Source organism: Notamacropus eugenii, chromosome 2, assembly GCF_028372415.1.
Source record: "Notamacropus eugenii isolate mMacEug1 chromosome 2, mMacEug1.pri_v2, whole genome shotgun sequence".
In the NCBI taxonomy this organism is placed as follows: domain Eukaryota; kingdom Metazoa; phylum Chordata; class Mammalia; order Diprotodontia; family Macropodidae; genus Notamacropus; species Notamacropus eugenii.
In genome coordinates, this window is record NC_092873.1 from 536,645,694 (window position 1) to 536,672,005 (window position 26,312).

The following is a 26,312-nucleotide window of genomic DNA, read 5'->3' on the forward strand; positions in this document are numbered from 1 at the left end:
AAAGGCATCCTCTAAGTTAAACAAAGGGGCCTATTAAGTTCAGGATCTTCTTAATTCAAACTTTGGCCCTTATTAAAGTCTAAAATTTATATTAAATATTATCACAGGCACTAAAATAATCTTAATTCCATTTTACAGATGGGAAGACTTATTGAAGGAGGATAAGTGACTGGAGACCGTAGGCCTATAAATGGTGAAGTCCTCCCAGCACACTAGTCCTTTGGTTCTAAACCAAGTGTACTTCCCACCACACCCCACAGCCTCTCTTCGAAAGTGGGGGTGTTTGAACAGGAAGAGAAATGTTAAGCAGAACTGCCCCCCCCCCCCCCAAGCACTGGTGCATTGTTAGAGGCATTATGTTCAAATTCAGCCCCTGAGGCTCATTTGCCTGTGTACTTTGGCCAAGTCCCTTAATCACTCTGGAACGCTGACTCCTCATTTATAAAATAAGGGCTTAGGACAAGATCCCTCAGAAGTTTGTTCCAGCTGCAAATCTATGATCCTATGAGTCTCACCTATAGGGCAGTCCTGTGCCAATCTTAGGTACTCCTATCTTAGGATCACAGATTTAGAAACAGAAAGACCCCCAAGGAACCTAGTCCAAAACCCTCGTTTTATAGGTAGGGGAAACTGAAGCCTGGAGTCAACAAAGACAAAAATAAAACTGATCTTACCCTCAAAGGGCTTAGACTCTATGGTCACTCTGTGGTTTAAACCTTTCAGGTGAAAAACACATGAAGAGATTCCCCAGCCACCTTCCATTCCAGACTCTCCATTACCATATGCAATACCGTAGAAGCAGCCCATCAAAGGAAATGTCGGGGGAGTGCCGGAGGTAAAGCCATATTCTCCAGCTTAAAATCACTTTAGCAGGTCCCCTCCTCATAACAGCTACCACTTACCTGGAGCCTAGAGGTTTACTGGGTGTTTCTAGAACTTATCTCCCTTGAATCCCACAACAACCCCAGGGCAGGTGTTATTATTATCCCCTCACCTAATGGAGGCTCTTTTCCAGCTGTTTTGACATGTCTGTGGACTAATAAGCCTTTGCTTTAAGCCTTCTGGTACAGTCAACAAGTTCTTGCCTCTTCTCCTTTCCTAAAGGAGGTCTGAGGGTCTCAGACCTAAAAGGGTCTGAGAAAAAAAGTGTTGAGCATGCTTCTTCCTCTTTTTCCATTAGGGAAAAAAAATCACAAAGACCTTTTCTGGAGCAAATGAGGATATGTCTAGTGCAGACCCCGAGAGGTGGCCTCCAGCCAGTGTCAATCATCTTTATCCTTACTAGAGACATCAGCACATGCTCAAGGCCACCACCTGTCATGCTTTAAATACAAATCAGCATGCCATCTGTGCTATCTTGGGATCCAGAATTATCCAGAATATTTTCTAATCCTTCAGCTCCTCTTTGCAGAAGGCCATGTGGTACAGGAAAAGAGCTAGATCTGGAGTCAGGAGACCTGTATTCAAATCCTGTTTCTTCCACTTACGACCATATGAACTTGGCACATCATTTATAGCCTCTGGGCATCACTTTCCTCATGTGGGAAGTGACATATTAAGACAAAATGATCTCTTAACTCCTTTCCAATTTGATGTGATCCTATGATCCTGCCCATAAAAACTGAGACACATTGATCCACCAAAGGATTTGTGAACTGGATTTAGCCTCAGGTTTACAAGAGCCTTAGTCCAGCACTCATCTTTTAGATTAGGAGTGCTTAACCTTTTTGTATGCCACAGACCCCTTTGGTAGTCTCAGGGAAGCTTAGGGACCCCTTCTCAGAATAATGTTTTTAAATGCATAAGACAAAATATAGAGGAGTATATAGGAAGCCAGTTATATTGAAAGTTATCAATACACATATATACACATAAAAACACAGAAGCCATTAACATGGAATAGTTATCAAAAATTGTTTTAAGGCTCACCAACCCCAGGTTCAGAATCCTCACTGCAGAGGAAGGTGAACAAAAAATCTGGAGTTGTAATTATCATTCACTGTTGATTTGATAGCGCTGACAATATGCTGCTTTTCTCTCGTACTATTTTTACAATTTAACGTGACCTCCCCATGTCAACCAAGGTATCACATGAATTCTTTAACGGACTCATTCCTCTTCCCAAACCTTTCATTAAAAACCTTCTAAAGGGAAAGGGGGAACTGAGAAAGATGAGCTTTATTGATGGAAGGCAAGGTTAGTGAAGTAAACATAGTCCCTCCCTAGGATAGACACCCACTTTGGAATTCTTGGACAATGATCTAAATAGACCACATTGACAAAAAAAATGCATAAAAATTCAAGCTATTTTAATTTAATTACATGTAATTTAATTACAGTAATTACATGTTTGCTATGTGCAAAGGCTACACACAGGAAATACAAAGACAAAAATGCAGCAATACCTGCCATTGAGGTGCTTCCATTCCTACTAACAACTCTGCACACAGGGAGTAACGGACAAGTTCACTATCTGCAGGAAGCCCCAGAATCAGCTCGTGCATTTTGGAAGGTAAAGCACTTGACTGTGAGATCTTTAAGTGGGATTTTCTGAAATGATGAAAGTGACAAAAATCACCAACTCCCAATTACTCTAAAAATATTGGGCTGAAGAGGCAAGATTTTCTCTCTTCCTTTGGGTTGAATGGAAGGAAAACAAAATATTGATTTGCGCTTTCACAAAGATGGCCTGTGTGGCTGCCATTGTTTTCTTCCTTGTTGAAAGAATAAAAGAAGCTATGTCCAAGTCATAGCATCTCACAGTTGGAGGGGACCTCCTGGGTCAGCCAGTCCAATCCATCCATGCCTGAATGGCCATCCTTCCTACGACATCTCCCAACAGCATTGTCCAGATTCAATCAGAGTCTCCCTTTTAGAAGGAATTCACTACCTTCTAAGGTAACCATCCCACTTTTGAGAAACCTTAAATTGTTCACCACAATTCAATTGAGCAAGCAATAATAAAGTACCTGTTTTATCGGAGACACTGAGCTGGGGCTGGACATATAAAACAAACAAACAAACTGGCTTCTGCTCCCAAGAAGCTGAAATTCTACTGAACATTTTGATGCAAGTATTTTTTTTCACGTCTCAAACCAAAAGCTGTATTTCAGCAGCCCCATCATTATTTCTAAATCCTGCCCTTTGGGGTTGATCAGAACAGAGGAGATCTTTCTTCCACAATGCAGCTTTTCAAATCCTAGAAGACTTCAGTCATGCCTGCAAGACCTCAGGCTTCTCATCAACTGGAACAGAAGCTGCGTCAGTTCTTCTGAAGAATCTTCTTCTCCTCTGCCCTCATCGGAGATCTTCACTCCAAGTCTGGATGACCACGGATGCACCAAGCATTCTTGTTCAGATACGGGTTAAGACTAGATGGAAGCTGAGATTTAGCCTAATCCTGGAATTCTGTGAGGATGTTGTGAAGACATGGTCTCTGCCCTGAGCTACCATGGAAAATTAGCACATGCCTTCTTTCTACCATTCAGGGGAAAGACTGGTTCCCTTCCTTGTAACATGTGTGCCCATACACTACAATTGAGCAGTTTAATGAAGACTGGAATATTAGTCAATCAAGGAGTTTGTAGTAAACCCTTGCTAGGTGCCAGGAAAAGCAGTGTAGTGTAGGGGATAGAGAGCTGGCCTTAGAGTCAGGACAATGTGGGCTCAAGTCTCATCTCTGCCACATACAGGTCATGTCACAGCAGGACCTCTCAGTGCCCCAGACAAGGCCCTAAGGTTCAAGGTGCTGACTGCCATTGGTAGATGGAATCTCCTTCTTGGAAGCTCTACTCCAATGAAATTCCAGAGAATGGAAAAATCATGTACTCATCATTGAGCCCTAGAGGCACGGGACATACAAGTACAACAGCTAAACAGTCCTGTGCTAGCCTCGTGGACATCAGGATGTCTGGCAGGAGAAGGGAACATTCTCAGATGAGGAAATGCAGGCTAGACGCAACCTAAGTACAGAGTTCTGGGCAAGGGAGAAGACTGGCAAAGGCAGGAATAAGCAGGTGGCATGGAAGCAGAGCCTCATAGGCTGCTTGGACTTCCAAGAGGTAGATGTGAAGGGAGAGAGCTCTCTGGGCATGAGGTCCAGTCTGGGCAAAGACAAGGAGGTAGGAGATACAAGACATACATAGCTGAAGGCTAGAGGGAAGGAGGGGAAGTCACCCTCATAATTCAGCTTAGAAACCCAGGTTAGAGTCAAATAGTGAAGGGCTTTCACTGCCAGGCTGAGGAGTGTCATGTAAAGATCATCCCAGCCCATTAACATGCCTCAGGTGGAGCCCATTAAGGGAAGCTTGATTGGGGGAAGGCTTGTTGGTAGGAAGGCCCATACCTTTCATTGACTGTTAATGAGGCACTGGGTCACAAAGGTTGTGATACCCTCTGGCTCTGAAAACCCAGATGTTGGTGCTTTCCTCTCTGGTAACTATGTCTGTATGTAATGGCCAGACAGTTGGATCTGTCTATTGATCTGTGCTGTATGTATTCCTTAAGGTCAGGCAGTTAGAAGCCCTGTCCGATGGTCGTTATTTCTCTGCTTGTATTTTCTCTGCTGGTGAATGTAATTGAAGTAAATTGTTGGCCCATCAAAAGTTGCTTGCCTTTTAGTAAAGCAGATGTAAGAACTCGTGCTGGCAGGCCCTCCTGGATATGTCAGGGGGGCTTTTTGCTACGTAGAATTAGTATTTTATCCTAGGGGTAATGGACAGCCACAGGAGATGAGCGGAGATGATGTGGCCACACTGGTATGTTAGGAACATCAGACTGTGTGTAGGATGAATGAGGGAGGGAAGGGACCAGAGGCCAACAGGGGACAGTGATGGTGATAGGAAGCTCTCAGCCTTGATATAGCATTTGTTTCCCAGTGGGTTTTTAGCTTCCCTCTGCCACATTCTCACATCCATATATTCATGCTACCTTGGGGGATTCGTGCTTGTCACAGCAGAACCCCACAAATCAATACAAACAGAGGATAAGGAACAGCAGGAGGAAACACCACTCACTTAACCATGGATTATGGCTGGATGAGTTCTTGAAGGCAATGCACCAGTCAGATCAGGGAGATCTCCCCAGCCCCAGCCCCACACATTGAAATGAGCTGTTCTCTAGCAGTTTAAAATTCAAAATATCCCTGGCGCTAAGAAACTCAAAGCTGACCCCCATCATGACCCCTGCATACACTTTCAACATGAACAGTTAAAATCCTAAGGACCACATGACGTGTGTGACTCATCTCTGGGCTGCCAGCCTCCCCAAAAAGCCATGGGCTGTGTTCGATCCTGTTAAACTTAGAGTCAGAGGAAGGCTGGGAACTAAAAGGAAACTCAAACACTGCCACTTCTTTCTTAGCTGTGGGATACTTGTGAGTCTCAGTTTCTTCATCTGTGAAATGGGAAAAATGATGAGTCTCATCCCTGCCTCATAAGGTTAGTGGAGATTGAAATGATGTTATACAGAAAAGGGAAGCACAATACGGGGTGTCCCCAAAGTCTTACTTATTGGCTAAGCTTTGATGGTTTAAAGCTGCACTAAGACTTTTGGGACCCCCTGGCCAAATGTCAGCATCACAGGGAGGAAAGCATTCCCACCACCGAGAGACGCTCTATCCATGAGGGCGATTATTAGCCCAACGGGCAAAATCTTGGTCTAACTCCCAGCTTCCAAGAATCAAGCTGTGGCACTCTTAATCCATCAATAAGCATTTATGAAGTGTGGATTATGCTGAAGGCTCGGTGCTAAGCTGTGGGGTGCAAATAGCAAGATGTGAGACCTGCTCTCAAGGAGGTCATGCTCCAATCTCATTCGCCATCATTTTCATATAATTGAACATGTGAACACAGCTGCTCACTTTGTCTCAGGCTCCACAGGCCTTGGGATCAGGTAACCTGCCTCCTAACTGTGGCATCTGAGTGAGACTTGCCTCGTTGTGTTGGGAGCTGAAGGGTTCACTCATAGGGGAAAATAATCATGAAGAGGAGCTTGTGAGGGTGGCAGGAGAAGGAGTAGAAGGGCCTCCGGAAGGGCCTGTGACTCAGATGCAGATCCAGGCCCAGGCCCAGGCCCTGCCACTCTAGCTTGTCTTTACTTTAGAACTACCTAGACCTGGGGTATCTGGGCAGATATTTAGCTCCTTTTGAATGCTCATGTGACTTTGGGGTAATGGGAGTCATCAACTTTTCCTTTAGGTAAATGGCCTGTGGAACAAACCTTGCCATCTGCCCTGACGCTGCTTTCTAAGAACCTCCTGGCTTTAGGGTTTGCCAGGCTGGTATGCCGTGCAGTATCCCAATATCATCTGACCTTCCAACAGTCTAAAAATGCCCACCTGGGTTGTGCAGTCTCCCCCTTTGGTGCCTTCTTATGACCTTTAAGACTTAGACATTTTAAAAGTCTTTTCATTTTCCCAGCAACTGAACTCTCTGATATGTGATTATTCCCCCCACACAGGGTGAACTTGACCATAGACTGTCTTTCAGTAGCTGCTGTCCATCCCCAGTCCTGAGCACAGCACCTGGAACTTAGTGGGAATGGAAATCACATAAATATTCTAGATATTGGTTGTTCATATAAGATACAGATTCTTGATGTCAAAATCAAATAATTAAATTGCTACTGTTTAAAAAAAAGTGTTTAGTTCCAAGTACAAACCAATCCTGCTAGACATGAGGGTGAGGAAGGGAGGAAAGGGGAGGGAATCCTATAGAAAGCCATGGGAATACCAAAGAATACTAACTCTGCAGCCCAAGGCCCTAGGTTCAAATTTGATTTTTACTGGGTCAGCTAACCTTCACAGGCCTCTGTTTTCCCATCTTTGAAATGAGAGAATTGAACTCAACGGCCTCAGAAGCCCTCTCTCATTCTTAATCTGTGATCCTACCATTCGGCCATGTCTGCTATTGGGCACATGAAAACCATGCCCAGGACACAGGCAGGTGCCTACTCCCCCAAACTTGGGCAGACATGTGCAGGATCATGTTAATATCTGCCAATGACATCGCCAAAAGTGGAGATAAACAGCAGCCAGACAGCTTCTGGGGTTATTTTAAGGGTCTTTGGGGAAGGAGAAGAGAGAAAATCCTGTTTGAGTGCTACAGCAATGGACCAAGAAGGGTTTTTGCCCAGGACGGTGAAGTCCTGCCGTGTTTCTGGGAAGGGGCAAGGTCCAGGGATGGCTGTGTCATACAGCTGCTGGTCAGAGCCGCGTGGACCAAGAAAACCTTTCAAAAGCCTGTGTTCTGTCTGGGATTCTGTGGAGGAAGGGTCCAGGATTACAAGGGCATAAGCACAGCCAGGCAGGACTGGCACCATACCTCACAGTCCCAAGTGTTAATAAGGTATAGAATTCTTCATTAAGTGTCACCGTTAATGAGCTTGTTTATGACACTAATCTTCAAGTACAGCAAGATTTTTGAGAATACCAACCTAAGATGCAGTGCGGTGCTTTTCTCATTAATCTTTAACTGTTGCAATAACTGTCCAATTGAATGTGGTTTTTCCTTTCAGTCCAAAGGAATAAACAACTTTTAAACTCAACTTTTTCCTATTAGAATCAAAATGCCGCCGAGGTGTCCAAATGGGTCCCGCCAGGGTGCTCTCAGATTCAGAGGTTAGAAGTACCAAAAGCCTGTGACAGTTTAAGGGAAAGTTTCCTCCAGGCCTTCAAAAGAAGCCTTTCCCTGAGTGTTTGCATCATCCCCAGTGAGGTGGAGGAGGGGCTTTCTTAGGATTCTCCCGATTTCCCCTAACCCTGCACTTCTCTGCCTTAATGCTTTTTGTGCCGCAGGAAGTGTCAAAGGCTCCATGAGACAGTCTACACTGACCCTGCACGCACCTGCAGGCACTGTGAATGGCTCCCTTCGGTCCTCTCCAATCTCCTTACAGCCCCCTTGGAGGTCACTTCATTCTTTCCCCTCACCAGGCAATTGGAAATTAGCCAAATCCTTCACTCATCCTTTTAAGGTACCAGGAGTTTGTTAGTTGAGGCTCTGACATTAAATGAAATTTAAATATGCATTTCATAGAGTTTCTCCTATTCATTAACAAGACCAAAATGGATTCTTGTATCAACTAAGTGTTTTTGACCAGATCCGCATGTCCAAGAAGAGAAATGACAAACATCCAGCCACGGGAGACCCTGGAATAGCCCCCAGTCATAGAGCAGGGTGGGACTTCAGAGGGCACCCACTCCAACCCCCTCAAGCCCAGAGTGGGGAACTCACCCAAGGTGATGCAGGTAGTTAGTGACAGAGCTGGGCTTGACCTCTAGCCACTGGTCCCAGTCTGCTCCAATACCCTCTGGATTCAATGTCCCTGTCAAGGCACAGCTCGCCATTGGTTAACTCCAAGGTGGGGCCAAGGTAAGGGCCTTGGTGGGAGGGGGGATCTGAGAGCAACAGAGAAGCGGGAGAGGAGCAGCCCTCAAATTCCACAGCCCTAGAGGGGGAGGAGACATCAATTCTGCTCCACTTTTTTTTCCGCAGGAATTAAGCTGCTATGTGTTATGGGGAACATAGCATCATAAGAAGCCTTGACCTTCAGGCTCATGACACTTAGAGTCCTCCTGAATGCATGACCACAGTGCTTCCACAGACTTTTCCAGGGCTCCCCATTCATCTCCATTTGTAGTGTCTCCCCAATGTCCTTCAAGTATGCAATCGACATCTTTCATCTCATGCTGGACCCAGTTGTGCCCTACATTCCAACCAAGGAAAACTGATTGGAACCAGCTCTAACACACACACACACACACACACACACACACACACACACACACACACACACACTTCCTTCTCTGAGGCACTTCATAAGCCATATAATAAGACTTCAAAGAGTGATGGGCTTGGAATCAAACAGATGAAAGTTCGAAGGTCTCTTCTGACAATTCCTAGCTATGGGATTTGGATAAGCCTTTTAACCTCTATAGCTCTAGTTTTTTTCATCTGTACAAAGGGTAGTAGATGAAGAGCCAGCCTTGGGGTCTGAAAGACCTGGGTTCAGATTCTGCCTCTGACATAAACTGGTCACACAACCTTGAGTAGGTCACGTTACTGGCTGGGACCCAGGAGACTCGAAGATTGTAAGTTCCAGACCAGTTCGTGATCCATTGTAGTAGATGGCAGTGTCCACACTCCCACATACAGAATACATTCCCAAACACAGATGAAATCACAAGTCTCTGGTTCAAAAAGTCAGCTGTATGTACATCACAAGGCGGGGTAAGTCTCAAAGGCCATAATGTGCATGTATGCTGTGCCCTGCCAGCCTGAAAGCCCTACGGAGCCATCAGCCACACTCACTGGCTTCTCTCCGCCTGATTCATTCCCTCTGATCCAGCAGGGTCCACATCCCCAGTAGCCACTTAGCCTGTTTTGTGTACATGACTGCACACCTAATAATGGGGGTGCACACCTCGGGAGTAGGGCTTCTTAAGCTCTTTCATGGCTGGACCCCTCAGCCTCTTTTCTGCTGAAGCCTGCGGCTCCTTTCTTCAAACCATAATTTTGTCATTAAATAAAATGCAAAGGGAACCAATTATATTGAGATACAGTTGTCATAATCTATTAAAAGTGTTTATAGAGCCTCGGCTAAGAAATCCTTGTTGCTATGTTCTCATTCCTCATTTTCCCCACTTCTTTCAGATTATAAACAGAGAGAAGAAAAAGACCAGTCCTCTGCCTTCCTTCTGCCTGGCCCACGACGCCTAACAATGTTCTGCACAGAGCTCTCATCAACAAGACACAAGTGGAACCCAGCCCCAGGAGACTGGCCTGCTAGGCAGGCTTGCTCTGGCCAGCTGGGGCTCACTTCTGCCCCCCACCCTCATGACCTCTATCTTGGCATCACGTCTTGGTATTTCTTTAACTGGAGCAGAACTACCCCCACCCTGTGGGCCTGCCACCCTAGTGCCCCTCTCAGAGCCACAACACAAGCGAAGAAGGAGATGAGACGTTGTCTGGTGAATACCCCTCAAGAGAAACCGAAGGTTCACCAGTCGTGCGTAAATCATTCAGACTATGGTCAACACCCAGCCATGGTGCTCCAATATAAAAACAAGGAGAACCCCAAGCTCTCCCCTCAAACCTCTGCTGAAAGACTGCCTCATTCATTAGCAAATGTGACAGATGCAGCACGCTGAGATTAAGTGCAGGTCTACTTGACAGAGCCAACACAAAATGGGCATCTGTGCTTTTCAAAGTTGTTGGCATTGGCATTATGCTCTGAAGCAGTTCAGTCTATTTTTCAAGTCAATTAGCATTAATGGAGTACCCACTGAGTGGGCAGGTACAAGGTGTGAATCAGCACATGCTTTGCCAAAGCAAATCACAGATTTGCAGCTCAATGGGCACAGGGGTCAGCCAGGTTTGTTTGCTGATTCCAACTCTGTGAGTCCTTGGTAATTACTGCGTTATCAGCATTACCATCACTGTGTTCTGTTCTTGGAATGGAAAGTCCAGCTTGCTAGAAGGGCCTCTGACAAAGGTCACAGCATTCCAAACCAGACTCTAACTGAGGTTACAAGAAGTCCAAGGTTAAGGGAAGAGATGGGGGTGCACTTGGGAGTCTGAAGAGAGAGACTGTGGGGAGAGACTCAGGAAACATTAGGAAGCAAGAAGCCAGTTAGGAGCCACCATAATGCACAGAGTGCCAGGCCTGGAGTTGGGGAGACTCATCTTCCTGAGTTCAAATCTGACCTCAGATGCTTCCTAGCTGTGTGACCCTAGCTATGTACCTCAGTTTCTTCATCTGTCAAATGAGCTGGAGAAGGAAATGGCCAACCATTCCAGTGTCTCTACTAAGAAAATCCCAAATGGCATCAAGGAGAGTTGGACATAACTGAAAAGATTGAATAACAGTTCCCAGAAGCAAGAATTCAAAGGATTCATTGCCACACACAAGGTTTAAAAACTGCTTAGGATGATTCACCAAAATACGTCTGGAGTTGGGAGTGGAGATGGGGAAGCTAAAGAATTCCCAAGTAATAAAGAATGGCAGAGAACGGATTTGGGTGGGACACTAGAATCTCCTAGTTAGAATTCACCATCAACTGGCAGAATCTTTTCTGGTCAGCCAATAAGCATTTGTAACACACCTACTAGGCACTAGGCACTGGCACTACAAAGAAAGCAAAAGATATTTCCTGCCCTCAAGGAGTTTTTAATCTAATGGGGGATTGATATGCAAACCACTCTATAGAACTAAGATATAGAGAGCTTAAATGGAAGACTCTTTATCAAGGATTATGTAAGTGAGGGAGTGTGGCAAAGTGGGTAGCATACTAGATAAGAAAGACCCTCGATTCAATTTAGATACAAAGTAGCTGTATGCTTCTAGATAATGCACTTCAATCACTAAGTCAGTCAACAAGCATTAATTAAGTGCTTACTGTGTGCCAGGCATTGCTAAGCTCTGAGTTTCTGAAGAATGAACTTTATTGGGAAAGACACAAAAGAAATTATGACATTTGTGCTACAAATAAACATGCAGCATAATATGAAGTGAATCAATGCAGATGTATGCAGAGCTGTTAAGTACAAGAGAGACAGGAGGGAAGGCACTAGAGCAAAAAGGGCACGGGGCCGGGGGAAATCAGGAAAGACTTCTTGCAGAAGGTGGTACCCAAGCTCTGCCTGGAAGAAGCTGGGACTATGAAGCAGCAGTGAGAAGGGAGAGCATTCCAGGGACCAGGAATGGCCAGTGAAGAAAGGGAGCCTCACACATAACAGACAGACAGAGGCTAGATCACAGGGGGCCAAAGGAGAAATCGTTGTAGTGGCAACCACACTAGCACACCCAACATGACCTGCTAGCACAGGTTCTTTGATCTGATTTTCTAAAGGAAAGATAACTTTAAAGGGGTCAGCAATCTTACTTTAATTACAGATAAGTAGAAAGAAGTGAGTATAGAAAATACAAGTAGAGAAATTAGCATGGAGATTCAACAGACAGGGTCTGACAAAGTAATACAACCACCTATATACACCACTAGAGAGCACCAGCATCAGAGTCATGGGGGGGGGGGGGGGGGCGGCGTTGTTAACAAGCGACTACTCAGAGTCCTATCTGAGAATCAAAAAGTCCTACCCATGAGCAAACCCCCAAAGCAAAATGCTAACCTCTCAGAATATATAACAAAGACTCAGCCCCTAATTGGCTCAGTCAGAAGGTACCAAACCTATGTGACCCAGCACAGCTGTTCAAAGGAGATCAATCTCTCAGATGCTCACAATTCCACCTGAGCCTGGAAAACTGAACTCCAAAAAGACAACAACAAAAATCCCACCTTGCTTGTGCTTACGGTCATGTCCAAAGAGGAGGGAAAGGTCAGAAGGACTCTAGTGATAAGAACAGAAGAATTGATGTTTGTTCTTAAAGGCAAAGGAGAGCTAGAAGAGGTGACTAAAGAGAGAAGTCAATGGTCAGATCTAATGGCTAAAGGGAATAAGCATTTATACTGCACTTACTGTGTGTCAGACATAAAAATTTACAGTGCACCTACTTAGAGCTGAGCACTAAGGACGATTATTACCACAGCAGCAAGTAGGGAGGAATGAGATGGATGAGTGGAGAGAAGGGATGAGACACAAGAGACGTTGGGGGGCAAAAATGGCCAGGTTTAGTAAATGATTGTTCATGAGAGGTGAGAGAGAATAGCCAGAAAAATGCCAAGGATAGGAACGTGGCAGCCTGGCCACATGACAGCATCTGAGGGGAAGATGATGAGTTAAGTGTTGGATATGTAGAATTTGAGAAGCTTCTGGAACACCCAGTTTGAAATATCTAAGAGGCAACTGGTGGTATGAGAATTAAGTTCAGGAAAATGACTGGGAGAGTCTATCGATCATCTACCTGTGTATATATACATATGTATATAAATGCTACATACACACATGCATACTTACACATACATATAAACATGTTCTCCATTTGCATTGTGTCATCTACATAGAGGTGTAAGTTAGACTTAGGGAGATAACAAAGTTACCAAGAGAGTGTAGCAAGAGTATCTAGGTTAGAACCTTACGTAATGTGCACAGTTGGGGTGTATGATCTGATGATGATAATAACGGTAATAACAGAAACCGACGAGTCTTCAGACAGGTGGGAGGAGGACCTAGAGAAAGTGGCATCAGGAAAACCCAGAGAGAGAATATTCAAGAAGAGAGGAGTGGATGATAGTGCAATGCTACAGATTGGTTAAGAAGGTTAAACACTAAAAAAATGCCATCAGGCTTGGCAATTGAGCACTGGTAACTTGAAAGGCAACAGTTTCAATTGAGTGGTGAAGTCAGAAGCTGGATTTCAAAGACCTGAGAAGAGTGTGAACGCTGAGGAAGTGCAGGCAGCAAATGTAGACAGTTTTTTAAGAAGTTTGGCTGAAGAGAGCAGGACAGATACTAGATTATAGAATGGCAGGGGAGTGTGGAAGGATGGAGGAGACATGGGCATACATGAAGCCAGTTGAGAAGGATCAAGGAGTTAGGAAGATGCTGAGAAAGAGTGGGCATGACTGAACGTACCATCTCCTGAACAAGATGGAGGAGAGGGGATCAAGAGTACAAAGAAATGGTCTTGGCAAGAGGGAGGGCTACCTCTTTGTCAGAGACAAAATTCCTTTCTGTCTGTGAGCCTTCTCTTAGAACAGAGTGTGTCCCTCAGCAGTCCTCATCCTTCACACCTGTTGGGAGATGCTCTAGAAGAAGACATATGAAGAGCTTTGGCAACTTTAACTGGCTCTGGTGCTCATGCTCTGAGGCTTACTCCCAGGTCTAAAGTCTATTACCATGGACCTGCAGGATTTCACCATTGCAAGAGAACCAACCCCAGAGGAAGCCCCATTCCTCTACCAACTCTGAGAAGTGGTCCTCCTACTTGCTGCACTGTAAAGGGGTATTCGGTAGCCTCTCAAAGGAAGGACCACCATTCCTGGGCTCTCCCCCTGGTCCCTGATATACCAAGTCAGCTGTATGGGCTTTGAAATCTTTGGGTTTCAGACTTTGTTTCTTATATCGATCATCATTGTTTCTAATGGAAATTATTTTAGATTCTTCCTTTTATTTTTCCTGATGTGAGCACATAAAAGACGAAAATATATTCAGGAACTACTTTGAAAAATGTATTTGTAAAAAAGCAGAATTAGCCAAATGAAAAAGGAGATTCAAAAGCTCACTGAACAAAATAATTCTTTAAAAATGACAGTGGAAAGATGGCGTAGTAGAAAGACGCACATACACATAGCTCCGAACCCACAACCCATAGAACAACTACAAAGAAGTAACTCACGGCGAATTCTGCACCCAGAGGCCACAGAACATTGGAGCGAGGGAGATTTCTGTTCCGGAGAGACCTGCAAACCTCTCGTAAAAGGTCCTTCGTGCTGCGGACTGGGCGCCGGGACTGGGAGCTGAGTACAGCCCTGCCGTGGCCGCGGCACCGAGAGGAACAGATCCGAGCGGGCTTCAGGGACGGGATCTCCAGCGGCCGCACAAGTACCTCCACCCACAGGTGACGGGGGTCTGTGAGAGAGTCCCTTTGGTGGGTCGAGGGGGGAGTGGGGTGCCCCCATGGCTCGGGCCCCCTCGGGAGACAGAAGCTGAGGGGCAGCGGCAGACCAGGGCTCTCCAAGCAGGCAGGAGCCTGGATCCATTGTTGAAGGTCTGTGCATAAACTCCCTGAGGGAACTGAGCCTGAGAGGCAGCCCTGCCCTCACCTGAACATCTGAATTTAATCTCACACTGAATAGCAGCCCTGCCCCCGCCCAAAGCCCTGAGGCTGGAAGCAGCATTTGAATCTCAGACCCCAAACACTGGCTGGGAGGATCAGGAGGTGAGGTGGGTGTGAGGAAAATATTCAGAGGTCAAGTCACTGGCTGGGAAAATGCCCAGAAAAGGGAAAAGAAATAAGACTATAGAAGGTTACTTTCTTGGTGAACAGGCATTTCCTCCCTTCCTTTCTGATGAGGAAGAGCAATGCTTACCATCAGGCAAAGACACAGAAATCAAGGCTTCTGTGTCCCAGCCCACTCAATGGGCACAGGCCATGGAAGAGCTCAAAAAGAATTTTGAAAATCAAGTTAGAGAGGTGGAGGAAAAGCTGGGAAGAGAAATGAGAGACATGAAGTCAAAGCATGAACAGCAAATCAGCTCCCTGCTAAAGGAGACCCAAAAAATGTTGAAGAAAATAACACCTTGAAAACTAGCCTAACTCAATTGGCAAAAGAGGTTCAAAAAGCCAATGAGGAGAAGAATGCTTTCAAAAGCAGAATTAGCCAAATGGAAAAGGAGATTCAAAAGCTCACTGAAGAAAATAGTTCTTTCAAAATTAGAATGGAACAGATGGAGGCTAATGACTTTATGAGAAACCAAGAAATCACAAAACAAAACCAAAAGAATGAAAAAATGGAAGATAATGTGAAATATCTCATTGGAAAAACAACTGACCTGGAAAATAGAGCCAGGAGAGACAATTTAAAAATTGTGGGCCTACCTGAAAGCTATGATCAGAAAAAGAGCCTAGACATCATCTTTCATGAAATTATCAATGAAAACTGCCCTGAGATTCTAGAACCAGAGGGCAAAATAAATATTCAAGGAATCCACAGAACACCGCCTGAAAGAGATCCAAAAAGAGAAACTCCTAGGAACATTGTGGCCAAATTCCAGAACTCCCAGGTGAAAGAGAAAATATTGCAAGCAGCTAGAAAGAAACAATTCAAGTATTGTGGAAATACAATCAGGATAACACAAGATCTAGCAGCTTCTACATTAAGGGATCGAAGGGCATGGAATAGGATATTCCAGAAGTCAAAGGAACTAGGACTAAAACCAAGAATCACCTACCCAGCAAAACTGAGTATAATACTTCAGGGGAAAAATTGGTCTTTCAATGAAATAGAGGATTTTCAAGCATTCTTGATGAAAAGACAAGAGCTGAAAAGAAAATTTGACTTTCAAACACAAGAATGAAGAGAACCATGAAAAGGTGAACAGCAAAGAGAAGTCATAAGGGACTTACTAAAGTTGAACTGTTTACATTCCTACATGGAAAGACAATATTTGTAACTCTTGAAACATTTCAGTATCTGGGTACTGGGTGGGATTACACACACACACACATGCACACACGCACACACACATAGAGACAGAGTGCACAGAGTGAATTGAAGAGGATGGGATCATATCTTAAAAAAAAATGAAATCAAGCAGTGAGAGAGAAAGATATTGGGAGGAGAAAGGGAGAATTGAATGGGGCAAATTATCTCTCATAAAAGAGGCAAGCAAAAGACTCATTTAGTGGAGGGATAAAGAGGGGAGGTGAGAGAAAAACATGAAGTCTACTCTCATCACATTCCACTAAAGGAAAGAATAAAATGCCTACTCATTTTGGTATGAAAACCTATCTTACAATACAGGAAAGTGGAGGATAAGGGGATAAGCAGAGTGGGGGGGGGATGATAGAAGGGAGGGCATGGGGAGGAGAGTGCAATTTGAGGTCAACACTCATGGGGAGGGATAGGATCAAAAGAGAATAGAAGTAATGGGGGACAGGATAGGATGGAGGGAAATATAGTTAGTCCTATACAACACAACTATTATGGAAGTCATTTGCAAAACTACACAGATTTGGCCTATATTGAATTGCTTGCCTTCCAAAGGGAAGGGGTGGAGAGGGAGGGAGCTAAAGAAGTTGGAACTCAAAGTGTTAGGACCAGCTGTAATGTTCTTACCACTAGGAAATAAGAAATACAGGTAAAGGGGTATAGAAAGCTATCTGGCCCTACAGGACAAAAGAGAAGACAGAGACAAGGGCAGAGAGGGATGATAGAAGAGAGAGCAGATTGGTCATAGGGGCAATTAGAATGCTTGGCGTTTGGGGGGGGAGGGGAGAAAAGGGGAAAAATTTGAAACCCAAAATTTTGTGAAAATGAATGTTAAAAGCTAAATAAAAAAAAATAAATAAATAAAAATGACAGTGGAGTTCAGGGAAGCTAATGATTATGAGATAAACCAAGAAGTTACAAAACAAAACCAAAAGATTGAAAAAATAGAAGATAATGTGAAATATCTCATTGGAAAAACAACTGACCTGGAAAATAGATCCAAGAGAGACAATTTAAAAATTATGGGACTACCTGAAAGTCATGATCAAAAAAAGAGCCTAGACATTATCTTCCATGAAATTATCAAGGAAAACTGCCCTGATATTCTAGAACCAGAGGGCAAAATAAATATTGAAAGAATCCACTGATCACCTCCTGAAAGAGACTTGAAAAGAGACACTCCTAGGAATATTGTGACTAAATTTCAGAGTTCCCAGGTCAGGAAGAAAATATTGCAAGCAGCTAGAAAGAAACAGTTTGAGTATTGTAGAAATACAATCAAGATAACACAGGATCTGGCAGCTTCTACATTAAGGGATAGAAGGGCTTGGAATAGGATATTCCAGAAATCAAAGGAACTTGGACTAAAACCAAGAATCACCTACACAGAAAAACTGAGTATAATACTTCAGGGGAAAAATTGGTCATTCAATGATATAGAGAACTTTCAAGCATTCATGATGAAAAGACCAGAACTGATTAGAAAGTTTGATTTTCAAACACAAGAATCAAGAGAAACATGAAAAGGTAAACAGGAAAGAGAAATAATAAAGAACTTTCTAAAATTGAACTGCTTACACTCCTATGTGGAAATATAATATTTGTAATTCTTGAGACTTTTCTCAGTATTTGGGTAGGTGAAAGGATTATACACATACATACACACACACACACACACACACACACACGCATAGACAGAGAGTTCAGGTTGAGTTGAATCAGAAGACATGATATCCATAAAAAAATTTAATTAAATTAAGGGGTGAGAGAGGAAAATATTGGGAGGAGAAAGGGAGAAATGGAATGGGGCAAACTATCTCTCATAAAAGAGATAAGAAAAAGCTTGTTCAATGGAGAAGAAAAGGGAGGAGGTGAGAGGGGAAAAGTGAAATTTACTCTCTTCACAAATGACTTAAGGAGGAAATAACATGATTACTCAATTTGGTATAAAAATTTAGCTAACACTACAGGAAAGAAGGGGAGAAGGGAACAAGTAGGGTGAGGAGGATGATAGAAGAGAGGGCAAATGGCAGAAAGGAGTAACTAGAAGTAAACACTTTTGGGAAGGGACAAGGTCAAATGAGAGAATAAAAAAAGGGGGGACAGGGTAGGATAGAGGGCAATGTAGCTAGTCTTATATGACATGACTATTATGGAAACCTTTTGCAAAATGATACATATATAGCCTGTATTGAATTGCTTGCCTTCTCAGTAGGGATGGGTGGGGAAGGAGGGAGGGAGAGAAGTTGGAATTCAAAGTATTAGAAAAGAATGTCGAGAATTATTTTTGCATATAACTGGGAAATAAGAAATACAGGTAATGGGATATAGAAATTTATCTTGCCCTACAAGAGAAGAGAGAAGATGGGGATGAGGGAAGGGTGGGGTGTGATGGAAGGGAGGGCACATTGAGGGACAGGGTAACCAGAATGTATGGTGTTATGGGGTGGGGGAAGGGAGACATGGGGAGAAAAATTAGAACTCAAAATTTTGTGAAAATGAATGTTGAAATCTAAAAATAAATAAATAAAACTATTAAAAAAAGAAACAAAAAAAGAGAAAAATGTGTTTGTACAAGGGACAGGTTGTGAATATTAATGAGATGATTGTTCTCCACTGTTCTGTTGAGAGCAGTTAAACAGACAAATAATTGATCATCTGGACCCATTTGTTCCTTTCTAAAAGTGGAAAGTGAATGTCAGATTGAAATCACACACACACCCCTTTTCCATTTGCTTTGGCATTCTGAAGAAGGAGCCATTCAGAAAAGATATTATCTGTATTTCCTCTCATTCCCTACAGCCTTTTGAACCCTTTTAAAAGTGTATACAAGTAGTACCAGAGATGTCCAAATAGCAACTGGCATTTCCACAGTCCTTTAATAGCAATCAATGTCTCCTATGAAACTCTTGAAGACCTCATAGGGGAAGAAATCTTAGAGGTTATCTAATCCCTTCATTGTAGGGATCAGGAAACTGAGGCCCAGGGAGGTAAATAGTCTCACCTAAGGACAAACAAGAAGGGAGTGACAAAGTCCAAATTCAAGTTCAGGGCCTCCAACTTCAAATTCGACCCTCTTGCCTCTGTACTGAACAAAAGCAGGGAGGAATCAGGGGCACTGGTTTTCCTTTCTACATCTGAGGACTGGCCTGTGCTCACACCAGCAGTGAGTGTCAGAGGCACCAGATGTTCCTGATTTCAAGGCCAGCTCTCTAACCATTATGCCATTCTGCCTCTCCCTAGAAATCTCTTTTGAGACCACCTCTACCTTTAGGATTCAGATAAATCCAATACCACTTCCTTTTAAAACACTCTGGTTTGTTTGACTTTCTTATTTTAAATTCAGAATTGTGTATGCTTCCGTTTGGCTTGGAATCCCTTTGATTTTCTACTCCTCTATATTCCCATGGCCCTTCATAGGCCAACCAAGACAGAACCAATGGGCTCTTTCCAAATGGAACCTACCTGGGAAGTGGATCAACCTCAGAGACTGAAGGGTAGACCAGCACAAGGTCTTTGACAAAGGCTCAACCATTGTCATTTTTCTTACTTGCCAGAATGTAAACTCGCCTTCCATTAAGAAATGAGAGTTGAACAGACTCATAGAATCAAATCCTAGAATCTTAAGAATCAGGAGAGAGCTTAGAGGCTGTGGCCAAGTCCAACCATGTGCCCCTTCAAACCTGCCTTACATGACATTGTCAAAAGTTGACAAATGTTGCTGGGACATTTTCAGGGATCTCTCAATGTCATGTTTTACTGTTGCTGGGAACACAGGACATCACTTCCCTGGGCCTCAGTTTCCTGATCTTTAGTTATTGTGACATTTATGCCCCCACCCCTGCCTTGCCCCTGTCCATTCCATACTTGCCATAGATGGGGGACTCATGGCCCCTCACCCAGGCTCTGGTCTCCCTGACCCTCGTCTCTCTCTTCTCCCAGCATCCTCCACCTAATTGACAAAGCTCCATTGTTCAAGGACAGGTGTGACTGCCTCACTCCCCTACCCAGTGGGTTCTCTATGGCCTCCATATTCCAAATTCCTTGGTTGAACATTTGAGCCCTTCACCATCTGGCTCCAACATCGATCTTATCATGTTTCTTACACATTCTTCTGCTCCTTTATGAACTGTGAAGTCTCTATTGGTCCACACAAAGTGGCATTGTTGATGTTTGAATAATTGCTTCCCTTTGTAATCATATGTATTTTATGTTATACACGTTAAAACACTGATCTGACAAAGGGGATCCCCATACCGCATAAGGCTCCATCCATGATTCAAAGAAGATTCAGAACCCTGATCTGGGCTGTATTTGATAACCTTTTTGCTGGCGAACCCTGTCACAGAACCAGTCTCTGCCTGACCTGATTTGTCATACCCTGTCTCATTAAGTGGCCTTTCCTTGGACCTGGCACAGGCTTATACTGGGCTGAATAGCTTGCCCTGGCCTCTAACCCAGAGGCCACGGGAGTTGATGATGGGGCTCCTCTCCACCTTCACCCCCTCTCTCCATCCCCTCAGACAGCCTAGCTCTGAGACAATCCCAGGCAGCCCAATGACCTGAAGAAGGCCCAGCAGCTCTTTAAAGTGTCTGACTTCCATCCAAACAAATAAAAAGGTCACCAAATCCTTCTCATTCCACAGGCACATGAGGTCTTAGTAAAGTCTGCTCTTGGGCAGGAAGGCAGACAGAGCCCGACACTTTCCGCCTGAGCTCAGTCTCACTGGAGGAACAGAAACCTCCCCAAGGGGTAATTGTGTTCTCCCTACTGCTTAGTGCCAGCAGCTTGGTACCTTCCCCACTCCAGGCCTTGAACTTCAAGGGGAGCCTCAGTGCATCATGAAACAATGCCACACAAAGGGCCTGATGTGCCCTCCATGTTCCCACTCAATGGTTCTCTCTCCTTGGACAGCCATTCAGGGCTCGGCCGCAGAGAAAGGAACTCTGCAGAAATAAATGACCAGTCTCATAAAGGTGCTGGCGGGATCTCGGGACACACTGGACCTGCCCGTCCCCACCATTAAACCCGGATGTCTGGAGGCTCCAGTCATATCTCTCCCCACCCTCAGCCCATCTAGGGCTAACAAAGCCCACGTTGGCTCCCCTTCTGAGATAATATACCTCTCATCTGCCTTCTTTCAGAGCTCTCAGGCAGCTCACTTTTATCATTAGCGTGGGCATGACTCATCTTTAGAGGCCCATGAGGCTGCAGAGATGGGATCCATGTTGTGAAAATGGAATAAGTGGTAAATGATTCAGACAAAATAAAAAAAGCTGAGGCAATCCTCCGGGATTAACCATGAAATAGTCCATGAAAGAGCCCTCAAGACCAAGGCATGGTCCCTGGGGGAGGGGCTGAGTGTGTCACTGGCTGCTTTCATAGCCCCAGAGCCTGGAACTTGGCCAGCACATAGTACCAGCTTCATGGCTGCTCCTTAGTTAACTGACCAACGTTCATAAGGTAGCAATGAGGATAACAATACTAATCATTTTCACGTCTTCTGCAGTTTAATGTTTGCCAAGGACTTGGCGTCATGGCAAAAACCTGCTGGCCCTGGAGCCACAGGCCCCACATTCAAATCCTACCCATGTGACTGAGGGCCAGTTACAGAGCTGGGCCTCTGTTTCCTCATCTGTAAGAAGAGAACTTGGGAACATTCCAGCTTGAAATCCAGGATCTTGTGAAGTGGGACTTACCCATTTCTCCTCTTTCTCCCCACTACTCACTTTGGTCTTAAGCTGTTCCTTCAGTGGTGTGGGGGTTTCCCAGGGAGGCAACCTTAAGGTATGTGGATAGAAGGACTTCAGAGAGACTCTCCTGGAAAGGTGGCCTGGCACACAGAAGGCTCTTTACAGATCCCTTGTTGACTGATCTTACAAGGTGGTCCACCCAAGGATCTGAAGCAAGATCCAAACTCAGGCCTTCCTGACTCCAAACCCAGGCTTTTGTCTCTGAGGTCCCTTCTAGCTCTACATCCTAGGACCCCATGAAGCCATTTGTCCATTGGTTAACAGCGAGGACCCTCAGCTTTATTCAAACAACAGAATTAGAGATGCATTTGAACACTGAGGGAGTATGGAATGATGGGGAAAGCACCATCTCTGGAGTCAGAGGGCTTGGGTTCAAGTCCTGACTGAAATATACTATTAGGCACATACAACTTGGCCTCCATGTTCTTTCATTTCCAAGAAGGTCTCTGAGGCTCCTTCTAGCTTGATTCTATGATCCAAATGATCCCCTCCCCTATACTTTTCAAGACTTTTGGAATGGCACCAAGAAACAGGACCTAAGCCATCTACACTATGATGGTCTGGAATCCACCAAGATAGCCAGCTTCAAGTTTCACACCAAATGACCGTTCTAAATGGCCACCGGGAAGCCCAGGGACATTCAGAGAAATAATGGGGTCCTCTGAGATCAGTCAAGGGCACCCTAGCTTCCCTTCTCCTCTCTCCTTTTCAGGCCTGCAGTGGAAAAAGCCACATGCTCAGGAATTGAGGGTGAAGCAAAAAAAGAAGAAAATTACCAGGAGTTCCATGAATGACTGAAGTCATGTTGAAACGCCCTAAGACATGGAGAGGAAAGAGAGAGACAGAGACAGAGACAGAGAGAGACAGAGACAGAGAGAGAGAGAGACAGAAAGAGAGACAGAGAGAGACAGAGACAAAGAAAGAAGGCACCAGGAAAAATGCATGCTTCCTCAGTGCATTATAACATTGAGGAAGATATCCACAGGGTGGTGAAGAAGAGGAATCTTTTGGCAGGAGGTTGGCTCCGGGATCTGGTGGCCCAGTAGTTATCATAGCAACACAACTTGAGGACAGAGACCTGCAGAATCAGCAGATGCTCCAGTGTGGTTAAGGCTCACACTGCTCATTGTACACACACACAACTCCCCTGGCCACTGACTTAGAGCCAGCTGCTTGTGGGCCGTTAGATAGAGGCATGTGCTTCCTCTCTGTACTTTCTCCAGGTAAATAAGGTGAAATAGCTGGAGTTAAGGACCTTTGAGCAATCCAAATGACTCTACATTCACTGAAGTGGGTGCCAAAAAAGGCATGTGTGCACACGTGAGCACACATGCACACACATACACATACAGACACACACATAGACATAGACAGACACACACACACAGACACACAGACATAGACAGACACACACACAGACACACACAGACACATAGACATAGACAGACACACACACAGACACACAGACATAGACAGATACACACATACAGACACACACACAGACACACACAGACACACAGACATAGACAGACACACACACACACACACACACACACACACACACACACACACACACAACTAAACCAGGCCACATGGGGCTTTTTTAAACAAGAGTCATTAACGTGGGGAAGGCTGATCACTGACTTCCCATGTAACCCCGTGCATTTGATGTCCTGTATTTACAAACATCACCATAAGAAGGCAGCCACAGGTTTCCCTGGACCACTGAAAGGGTCCCCAGCAAGTAGCAGGTGAAGAGCCCCTGATGTGAAGGAAGCGCCAAGTGGCTGGAAATGCTCACCTTTTATAAATAGGTCCTCGGAAGTTTGGGTCATATGTCCTTGGTTCCCCTGCATAAAAAACAAAAAGAGATGTCTCAGTAAACCTGGAAGTGAGCAGGCAGGAAAGCAGGGTGGAGGAGGAGGTTGGGGGGGTAGAGTGAAGCAGGAACCACCATGAAAAATGTTGTGGCTGTGGGAGAACATCCCCAGCTGCAGGCATACATGTAGACACATGTGTATGGGAGGAGGAGCTGAGGAGCCTCCAGCAGCCTTCTTGACTCCGTTTTCCCTCCATGGTAGTGCATGGGAGGAGTAGAAGTGATGTCCAGGATGGTCACGAGGCCAACCCTCTGGAACGTCCAGACTCCACCATGACTGGACCTTGACTCTGGCCTCCTTCCTGGGCCCTGGAGGGATCTCAGAGGCCACCCCAACCAAAGCCCTCATTTTACAAATGAGGAAACTGAGGCTGAAGGTGATGAAGTGATCTGTCCAAGTTCCCAGAGGTACTAAGTGATCCCTGATTCTCTGACTCTGAAGTCGAGATTCTCTGAACTGTGCCCCACTCTCTCCCAGCTTTTACCACCATCAGTCAGTCAGTCAACAGCTTTGAAGTCCCTACTGTATGCCAGGCACTATGTTAAGTGTGGGGGATACAAACAGGTCCTGCTGTCAGGGACCTTACAATCTAAAGGGGATACAACATTCAAACAACCATGTACCTACAAGATAAAGCCAAGAGGGGCTGGCAGTAGTCCATGGGGGGATGACAGATCATCTGAAAGGGCTGCGAAAGGCTTCCTATGGAAGGCAGGATTTGACTTGGGTCTTGAAGGATGCCCAGTGTGGAAACAGAGGTGGAGATGAGGAGGGAGAATGGTCTAACATGGTGGAGAGCCAGAGAAAAGGTCTAGGAGGAGGAAGGGATCTATGCAAGCAACAGCCCAGAGGCCTGAATCACCAGATCAGAGTCTGGGACAGAGGATGAGGCATGAGAAGACTGGAAAAGTGGAGCCCCTAAAGGTTAATGAGTCACATCTACTCTGTGGGAAAGTCACTGTGATGGCTGAGAGGAATGGAGAGAGACTGAGGCAGGAAAGTTGATGGGGTGACTTAATTTGGGATGAAGTCAAGACTAAAGCTGAGATTCACACTGGGCTTCTTGGGATGCCGAAGACCCCTGGTTGATGGTCTGCCCATGATGAGGAAATGCCTTCCCAAGCTTTGAACCAAACAGGAGGACTCCCAGGGCCCCAAGCCTGAAGAATGCCCCATACCCACAATGGGCACAAGCACTCAGGGAAGCTCTACAGAGGAGAATCTGGCTCATGGCCCAGCCTGGTTACCCTGGGCTACCCTCCTGTCCTAGTGCACTCCTAGGCCAAGAGGCATTGAGGCTGGCCAGAGCTGCAGCTGTTTCCTGAATGGGTAGCTAGGCCTAACAAAGCCATGCCATCCCTACCATTGGTTGTAGGGTGGTGTTGATGAACTGGAGGGCTCCCCAAAAGGTCACCTCATGTCTCACGCTCAGCCTGCGCTCCTGACTCTGCACCTTTGGATATTTATGAAGTGGGGGGAGGGAGGTGCAGACGAAAGAGCCAGTAAACTCATGGGCTGAGCAGTCCATCCCCCCAGAGCCAGACAAGCTCAGGCCTCCTGCTCTGCTGCTGGGTTCCCACTGTGGGGGGTCAGGGGACAATGGAGGCCACCTTTATATTCTTCAAGGATTCTTCATCCTTGGAATCCCCTGCATTTTTAAGCTTTTAGATCTGTTTTCCATGATTACATATGTATAACCTATATCTGATTGCTTACCTTCTCGGGAGGAGGGAAAGGAGGGAGGGAAGGATAGAATTTGGAATGCAAAACTTAAAAAAAATGTTAAATATTGTTTTAACATGTAATTGGGGGAATACATACATACATACATACATATATAGTTCAGTTTTGTTTGTGGTGTGTGTGTGTGAGAGAGAGAGAGAGACACACACAGAGAGAGAAAGACAGAGATAGAGAGAGAGACAGAGAGACAGAGACAGGGAGCAGAGAGGGGGAGAGAGAGAAGGAAGGAAGGAAGGAAGGAAGGAAGGAAGGAAGGAAGGAAGGAAGGAAGGAAGGAAGGAAGGAAGGAAGGAAGGAAGGATTAAAATATTGAGAGAGAAGAGAGAGCAAAAACAGAGTGAGGTGAGAGAAAGAAAAGCTAAAGGAACAAGAGAAGGAGGGGGAGGGAGAGAGAGAGAAGAGAGAAGGGAGGAGGAGGGAAAGAAAACAAAGGGGGGGCGGTGTCCTGCCTGACAATGTGTATAGAGAAGAGGGTTAGAGTTGTACCAGGGAGCCCAATTTTCCAGACCTGGGTTTGAATCCTAGCTCAGCCACAGCCTCATGGCCTTCCTGACCTGGAAGTCACTACTCTTAGTCTCAGAGTCCTCATATGTAAAGTGACAAAGAGCGAGACAGAGACAGAGAGACAGAGAGAGATGTGTGTGAGAGTCAGGACTCGAACCCAGGTTTTCCAGGTTCCAAGGTGAGTTCTTCATGCTGTCTCTCATTCTGGTATTATCCTCATTTTTATAGAAGAGTACATGGAGGCTGAAGAAGGTCATATCATCCTAAGATCATAGATTTAGAACTAGAACATGAGAACATAGAACCAGATAGCCCCTTGGAAG

The 26,312-nt window shown here is 45.0% G+C and overlaps 1 protein-coding gene across 11 annotated transcripts in view; it reads right to left on the bottom strand.

Annotated features, from left to right (window-relative positions):
* Positions 1–26,312, bottom strand: part of SLC44A5 (solute carrier family 44 member 5) — a 371,344-nt gene that overhangs the window by 152,990 nt on the left and 192,042 nt on the right. For all 11 annotated transcript variants that reach the window (XR_011975904.1, XM_072649869.1, XM_072649871.1 and 8 more), the window contains one exon: positions 23,664–23,712. Coding sequence is in view for 5 of the 11 variants with exons in the window: in XM_072649869.1 (XP_072505970.1) it covers positions 23,664–23,712 (49 nt within the window). In the remaining 6 variants the exon portion in view is untranslated. The remainder of the gene's footprint in view (positions 1–23,663; positions 23,713–26,312) is intronic.